This window comes from Arachis ipaensis, chromosome B01 (assembly GCF_000816755.2).
Source record: "Arachis ipaensis cultivar K30076 chromosome B01, Araip1.1, whole genome shotgun sequence".
NCBI lineage: Eukaryota > Viridiplantae > Streptophyta > Magnoliopsida > Fabales > Fabaceae > Arachis > Arachis ipaensis.
In genome coordinates, this window is record NC_029785.2 from 94,142,680 (window position 1) to 94,151,585 (window position 8,906).

The 8,906-nt window shown below is 37.3% G+C and overlaps 1 protein-coding gene across 1 annotated transcript in view; it reads left to right on the top strand.

The window, feature by feature from the left end:
- Window positions 1–8,138, top strand: part of LOC110266248 — a gene marked incomplete at its 5' end in the record, with an annotated part of 9,872 nt that extends 1,734 nt beyond the window's left edge. Inside the window, one exon of the mRNA XM_021110511.1 lies at window positions 7,623–8,138. Within this exon, the coding sequence (XP_020966170.1) occupies window positions 7,623–8,138 (516 nt within the window). The remainder of the gene's footprint in view (window positions 1–7,622) is intronic.

Here is an 8,906-nt window from a genome sequence, read left to right on the forward strand (position 1 = left end):
CGTTGTAGATATAGTCTCTAAACCAACAGAAATCCCTTCGTACAAACGTTTTGGTTGTCACAAGTAACAAACCCCTTTTAAAATTGATAACCGAGTATTTAAACCTCGGGTCGTCTTCTCAAGGAATTGCAGGGAGGTATGTTCTTATTATTGGTTATGAATCTTGTAAATTAGGGGTTTTAGAAAGTAAGGAAGCAGTATGTTGAATGATAAGAAAAATAAAATAATAATAATAAAATAAACTCTTGGCAAGGTATGAAAATCAGAATTCCTATCCTAGTTATCCTTATCAATTGTGATGAGAATTGGATTTTTCTCCCACTTTGTTAACCTCTAACTATGAAGGTAAGTTAAGTGGATGAATTAATTTTTATTCCTCAAGTCCTAGTCTTTCCTTTGGAAAGGCTAGAGTTATTGGAACTCGAATTAATCCTTGAAGAATTCCAATTTTCAGTCAACAATGAGTTTGATAACTCAAGTGTCTCCAATGACCTAACCAAAGCCAAAAGGGAAGAGAATCTACTTGAATGAAAATAATTTGAATACATAAATTAAAGAGAGCAATCGTAATTCTAAAATACCTCAATTAGCACTAATAAAGATATCAAATGTAATATGAAAGAGTTTATAAATTAAATTAGGAAAATAAATAAAAAGAACATTGAACCTGGGATTGAGAGTCACTCCTAAAACTAAGAGAAATCCTAAATCCTAAAACTAAATCCTAAGAGAGAGAGGAGAGAACCTCTCTCTCTAAAAACTACATCTACTCCTAAAATTGTGAATTTTAAAGCTTGTTTATGTAATGATGCATTCCCCCACTTTATAGCCTCTAATCTGTGTTTTCTGGGCCGCAAACTGGGTCGAAAACAGTCCAGAAATCGCTGGAGATGAAATCTGCCACGCTGGTTTTTTCGCCACTACGACGCCTCCGTGTGGATCACGCGACCACGTCACTTAGCGTTAGGGAAACTATGGTATATTATATATCAAATCGAAGCCCCAAACGTTAGCTTTCCAACGCAACTGGAACCGCATCGTTTGAACCTTTGTAGCTAAAGTTATAGCCATTTGAGTGCAAAAAGGTCAGGCTGGACAGCTTAGCAGTTTCTCCAACTTCTTGTATTCCTTCCACTTTTGCATGCTTTCTTTCCATCCTCTGAGCCATTCCTACCCTGTAATCTCTGAAATCACTTAACACACATATCAAGGCATCTAATGGTAATAAGAGAGGATTTAAACATAGGGAACTTAAGGCCAAAGAAGCATGTTTTCAATCAAAGCACATAATTAGGAAGGCAAATGTAAAACCATGCAAATAGTATGAATAAGTATGCGAAGATAGCTCATGAAAGTAGGGAACATAGAATTAAGCACTGAACCCTTACTGGTAGTGTATATGCACTCTAATCTCTCAAGTGTCTAGGGTTAATCACTCTACTCTTCTCTAGTCATGCTTTCTAAACTTTGTTCTTCATCTAACCAATCAAAAAAAATTTAATGTACCAATGCAAACATCATGAGGTCTTTTCAAGGTTGTAATGGGGCTAAGGTAAGGGTGAGGGTATATATATATAAGGCTAAGTGAGCTAACAAAGTGAATCCTTGATTAGTCTAAGATCTCACCTAACATATACATACTTTATATAATTTAAAAATACTTTACCTAGCTACCCAAATTTTTTCCAGTTTTGATGTTACATGCTCATGTTTCAATGCTTATTATTATTTTTTTTAATCCCATGTGCATTGCTTTATTTTACATTTGGGGAATTCTTTTGTGTCCCCTTTATTCAACTACTGAAAAAAACACTTTTTTTTTAATGCACATGGTAATTCAATTATTTTGATTTCACATGAGCATGCTTCCCAAAACTTTTATTTTGAATTATTTTATTCTTTTCAACTTTTCTACCTTTTGTTTTTATCATCCATGTTCCCAATGGGTTTTCCCACATTTAAACCATACATACTTCCTATCTTAAGCTAACCAAGGATCCAACTTGGGATTTTTATTTTGTTTTTCTGCTTAAGGCTAGTATTGTGGCTTATAGAATAAAACGGAATTTAAAGGCTCAAGGGGGCTAACAAGGGTGATGTAAAAGATAGGCTATTTGGGATAAGTGAGCTAAAGATCAAGCAATGGCCTCAATCATATGCAAACATGTAAATACACTAAATATTGGACATATAGAATGGAACAAAGTAAAGATCACAATTATAGAGAAGCAAACACACAAGAATAAAATATTTATGGTTAAATAATGTAACCATGTAAATAAGCTCAAAATCTTACAGGTTGTGTGTTCTTTAGCTTAAAAATCATGTTCCAAATATAACTTCAAACAAATTTAACAAAAATTTTTTTTTCAATTTAAATTAGTGAAATACTATAAAAATTTCTTGAAAAAGAAAATATTACTTCAACCAAGTGGTAAAATATGCACAAAATCAAACAAACATGCAAATGTAACAAAGAAAATTTAAACATTAGTGTTGAGATAGGAAGGTACTAACCCACGGAGATCGGTATCGACCTCCCCACACTTAAAGATTGCACCGTCCTCAGTGCATGCTGAGATGTGCAGGTGGACGGGTTGTTTCAACTGTTTGCTTTTCTCTAAAGATTGTGTAGATGGACTTGTCTGTCTCCCCTTTTAGAAGTTTCTCCCTTTTTCCGTCTTCAGTGGCCAGCCTGAAAGAAGAGAAAAAGAAGAACGGTAACCCAGAGATAAAGATAAGAAAACAAATGAAGTATGGATGGGTTAATGCTAACTGATAAGGGTCTCATTTACATGGAAGCTTCAACATGTACGTGAGAAAACAATAGAAGCACATGGCATACCAGTGGTGCAAAATTTGCAACAAAGGGGAGGAGTGTGGGTAATGAAAATATCAATAAAAGTTCATGTCAATGCAAATAAAGTACAAATATCATAAAATATTAGCATGGGCAGATAATTAATATCATCCCACAGTGTAAAACAAGTCACTAAAAATAATTCAAGAAAAGAAAAATAAAAATAAGAACATTTAACACCAATGGTAAAATAATAAATTTAGAAAAGAAAAATAAAAATATGCACAAAATTAAAATGCAATGAATGAAATTGCAAATAAATTAAGTAAAATAGAATGAAGGTGAACAGGAATGAGAAGTGAAAGAAATAAAGTGAGAGAGAAAGAAGAAAGAAGAAAAGATAGAAGAATTTAGGATTGGGGAAGAAAAGAAAAGATATTTGGCTGATCTGGATAAGCTGTGCGCCGCATGTGACGCGGACGCGTGAGTGACGCGATCGTGTGGTGTGCGATAAGGTCAGGTGACGCAGACGCGTGGGTCACGCGATCGCATGGCATGATTTGTGCGATTGGCGCGAGTGCAGCCTCGGGGTCACGCAACTCTCTGTGTAAAATTCTTTTTGCCAAATTATTGGGTGACGCGATCGCGTGGTGGACGCGATCGCGTGGTGGACGCGATCGCGTGGTGGACGCGATCGCGTGGATGGCCTTATTTCCAATATGACGCGGACGCGTGGGTGACGCGTTCGCGTGGGAGGACTTGGGCTTCTAGCATGAGTCCAGCCCTACTCCAGCACAACTTTCGGCCATGCACCCCTTTTACGTCGATTTTCAGGTCACGCGGCCGCGTGAGTGACGCGGTCGCGTGGGAGGCCAAAGTTCCCACATGACGCGGACGCGTGGAGCAATTGGTGCCATTGGCACGCCTCCAGCCACGCTCTTGCGTGACTCTCTGTTCAATTCTTTTCTTCCAAAACGCACTGGTGACGCGGACGCGTCAGCGACGCTGCCGCGTCGCGTGCGTTTTTTTTTTTTTTATATCTGAAAAAATGCAGAATGTAGTGTTAATATGAATTTGATGCAAAACTTCAGGTTCAATACAATAAAATAAAATAAAACTCGAAAAGAAATAAAACTAAATAAAAATGAAAAAGGAACGATCATACCATGGTGGGTTGTCTCCCACCTAGAACTTTTAGTTAAAGTCCTTAAGTTGGACATTTGGTGAGCTTCTTGTTATGGTGGCTTATGCTTGAACTCATCCAGGAATCTCCACCAATGTTTGTGATTACAATATCCTCCGGGATCCCAAACTAGGCATGTAAAGCCCTTGAGCAGTTTTAAACAGGTTCTCAGGCTTCTAGTGTGCTGAATGTTAGAACAGACTCCAGGATCCTAAACTTTGCTTTTACACCCGTCTTTGTGTTGATCATCATGATTCCATCTGGGTGGTTCAGCCTTAGAATTCTCACTGAGGCGTCCAAACAACTTCCTAGACCCATTTAGTTGAGTTTTACACCAACCCTTGCATTTAAACTTTGAGCTTCCAACCATAATGAACTTTGCAGGACAATTCTTACCACTGACCATCTTTCTCTTACTCTTAATGCCACAAAGAGCTCTAAGTTGACCATCCGTCTCCAGTAGCCCATATTCTAGTGGGATTAGAAAGCTAAGGGATATGAATTTTACCCACTTGAATGTTGTGAAGGATGATGGCAACTTAGGGGGAGGTATTGTTAACGAATTTGCAAGCTCCACTCCCTTGTGCTCTTCTCTGACAACTTCCACCTCTTTGCAAACTTCTTTAATTTCAACCTCTCCCTCTTGGTAACTTTCTTCCAATTCAATCTCTTCTTCATTACTTACCAAGGGCATGGGAGGTAGTGCTTTTTCTTCTTGAATTTCCATCTCTTGATCAATCTCTTCAAAGTCTTTAGCCATGATATGCCTTGGAGGTTGTACACCCTCCTCAGCATCAATTTCAATCGCCTTGGAAGGAGGTTCTATAACCTGACTTTCCCATGGAGGTTCAACATCTCCTAAGTCTTCAACCACTTCTTCTTCTGCAACTATTATGGCTTCCTCCACTTGTTCCAATACAAAGCCATGTTCCTCATTGTCCACCGAAGTGTCTAGTGTCTCCTTCATGCTTTGCTCTTCTTTTAATTCTCCACATGTAGCCATGAGAGTTCTTTGAGGGCTCAGATATTGGGAAGCTATTATATTTACGAACTCGCCTAAGGCGGCCGCGAAATTTAGCACACTCTTATTCATCCTTTCTTGCCTTTGAAGAATAACACGATGTCTGTCATCCATTGAAGGTTGGGGTGGATATGAGGATTCATTGGTTGGGAGAGAGGGTTCATAATAGGAAGGTGGTTCATCTTGATAATGACATGGAGATGGTGAATATTGAGTTGGTGGTTCATGAGAGTAGTTATGTTGGAAAGGTGGTGGTTCTGTGTATGGTTCATTTGGCTCATAAGGTGGTTGGTATGGTGGATACGGGATAGGGTCATATGGAGGTGAATGGTTGTAGTTGGCTTGTGAGTGTGGTGGTTCAAAGGTATGTTGGGGAGGTTCATAGGCATATGATGGGGGTCCATCATATCTATCATCTTGGTATGCATCGTGGAATGGTCTTTGTCTGTGGTACTGTGGAAGGTGTTGTTGCCAGAAGGGCTGATCAGATCCTTTTGGCTCCATCCATCTTTGATTGCTTAGACCTTGATGCATATTCCTATTATAGCTTCCACTCCTTTCAACAGATTTAGAACCAAACTCAAAGCGAAAGGGGTGAGAATTCATGGTAGCTAATAAAAATTAAAAACGAAAATAAAAACAAATTTAAATTAAAAGGTTATTTAAATTTTGAAATTTAAAATTTGAAATTTGAATTTTGAACTTTGAATTTTAAATTTTTGAAATTTGAAATTTGAAATTTGAAAATTTTTAAATTTGAATTTTGAAAATTTTTAAATTTGAATTTTGAAATTTGATTTTTGAAATAAGATAAGATAAGATAAAAATTTTAAAATAAAAATCTGAATTTTTTTTATGGAAAATTCGAAAATTCAATAAAAATAAAGAGAAAAGATATTTTTGAATTAAATGAGGAAAGAAAAAAATAATAAAATAACACCCAACTTAAATTTTTTAGATCAAAACGAAGAAAACAACTAAGAACAACTTGAAGGTCAAGATGAACACGAAGAACAAATTTTTGAAATTTTTTTTTTAATAACTAAATAAAAACCAATAACCTCTTAATTTATGAAAAAGCAAAAATAAAAACAAAAATAAAAACAAATAGACAAGCAAAAAATAAATATTTACAATAACCAATAATAAGGCACACGTTTGCAATTCCCCGGCAACGGCGCCATTTTGACGTTAGGATTTTTGCCAGTAAAGAATTTTATAAAAACAGTCGCGTTGTAGATATAGTCTCTAAACCAACAGAAATCCCTTCGTACAAACGTTTTTGGTTGTCACAAGTAACAAACCCCTTTGAAATTGATAACCGAGTATTTAAACCTCGGGTCGTCTTCTCAAGGAATTGCAGGGAGGTATGTTCTTATTACTGGTTATGAATCTTGTAAATTAGGGGTTTTAGAAAGTAAAGAAGCAGTATGTTGAATGATAAGAAAAATAAAATAATAATAATAAAATAAACTCTTGGCAAGGTATGAAAATCAGAATTCCTATCCTAGTTATCCTTATCAATTGTGATGAGAATTGGATTTTTCTCCCACTTTGTTAACCTCTAACTATGAAGGTAAGTTAAGTGGATGAATTAATTTTTATTCCTCAAGTCCTAGTCTTTCCTTGGGAAAGGCTAGAGTTATTTGAACTCGAATTAATCCTTGAAGAATTCCAATTTTCAGTCAACAATGAGTTTGATAACTCAAGTGTCTCCAATGACTCAACCAAAGCCAAAAGGGAAGAGAATCTACTTGAATGAAAATAATTTGAATACATAAATTAAAGAGAGCAATCGTAATTCTGAAATACCTCAATTAGCACTAATAAAGATATCAAATATAACATGGAAGTGTTCATAAATTAAATTAGGAAAATAAATAAAAGGAACATTGAACCTGGGATTGAGAGTCACTCCTAAAACTAAGAGAAATCCTAAATCCTAAAACTAAATCCTAAGAGATAGGAGAGAACCTCTCTCTCTAAAAACTACATCTACTCCTAAAATTGTGAATTTGAAAGCTTGTTCATGTATAGATACATTTCCCCACTTTATAGCCTCTAATCTGTGTTTTCTGGGCCGCAAACTGGGTCGAAAACAGCCCAGAAATCGCTGGAGATGAAATCTGCCACGCTGGTTTTTTCGCCACTGCGACGCGTCCGCGTGGATCACGCGACCGCGTTGCCTAGCGTCAGGGTAACTATGGCATATTATATATCAAATTGAAGCCCCGGACATTAGCTTTCCAACTCAACTGAAAAACGCGTCGTTTGGACCTCTGTAGCTAAAGTTATAGCCGTTTGAGTGCAAAGAGGTCAGGCTGGACAGCTTAGCAGTTTCTCCAACTTCTTGTATTCCTTCCACTTTTGCATGCTTCCTTTCCATCCTCTGAGCCATTCCTGTCCTGTAATCTCTGAAATCACTTAACACACATATCAAAGCATCTAATGGTAATAAGAAAGGATTTAAACATAGGGAACTTAAGGCCAAAGAAGCATGTTTTCAATCAAAGCACATAATTAGGAAGGCAAATGTAAAACCATGCAAATAGTATGAATAAGTGGGTAAAGAGTTGATAAAAACCACTCAATTGAGCACAAGATAAACCATAAAATAGTGGTTTATCAATGCTCTCTGGGCATATAGAACAGCATTCAAAATTCCTATTGGAAAGTCTCCTTTTCAGTTGTTATATGGCAAGTCTTGTCACCTTCCTGTAGAGCTTGAGCATAAAGCTTTCTGGGCCACCAAACTCCTCAACCTTGATTCTCAGGCAGCAGGAGAGAAGAGGCTATTGCAATTAAATGAGTTGGATGAGTTTAGACTAGAAGCCTATGAAAATGCTAAGATATACAAGGAAAAAGCCAAGAGATGGCATGACAAAAGGATCTCAAAGAAGGAGTTCAAACTAGGACAGCAAGTACTCTTGTATAACTCCAGGCTCAAAGTTTTCCCTGGCAAACTCAAGTCTAAATGGACTGGTCCCTACTTGGTGACAAAGGTTCTCCCTTATGGAAGCCTTGAACTCCTAGATGAAGCAACAAAGAGCAATTTCACAACAAACGGTCACAGGACAAAGCATTATTTGGGATGCCCTTGGGACAAAGAGAAAGAGAGTCAGAAATTAAGCTGAGCAAGAATGAAGGATGTCAAGCTAGTGACATTAAAAGAGCGCTTGTTGGGAGGCAACCCAACTAGAGGTAGTTTTCTTTTCCTAAACTATTTCAATAAAAAGGTTAAGTAGACTATTCTGTATTGTAAGGAGCTAAGTTCTATGGATGCCTTGTTAGCACAAAACAAGATGATTGCAGCACAACTAGCAGCCTCAACAAAAAGGATGGAGACTGGCCAAGTCTCAGCTGTCCAAGCTCAAGCACCACCATAGGAAGAAGATGTCCCAGAAGTTGAAAGTGAATGGGAGTAGGCAAATTATGTGAACTACTCTTCTAAACCACCATATGACCCAAACTCCAAGACATATAACCCAGGTTGGAAGAACCACCCAAACTTTGGGTGGAAAAACCAACAAAGCCACAACCAGGACAATAACAGACCATACCAATCCAACCAACACAACAACCATAACCCCAACCATCAATCAGGCAACAACAAACCTTACCATAACTCACAAAACACCTCATATCATTCTACCCAAGAAACACACAACAATCACCATCAAGACACATCAACCCCAACCATGCAACCATGTGAAATCAAGAGCAATTTTGAAAGAGTGGAAGCTGCAATAGCACAGATGTCATTACAGCTGATAGGTGCTATTTCCAATGTTTTGGAAAGATAAATACAAGCCAAAAGGAAGATGGATGCCAACCAAGAAGAGTGTAGATCAAACATAAGGAATCAAGGTGTAGCAATTTCAAAATTGAAGGCACAATTGGCA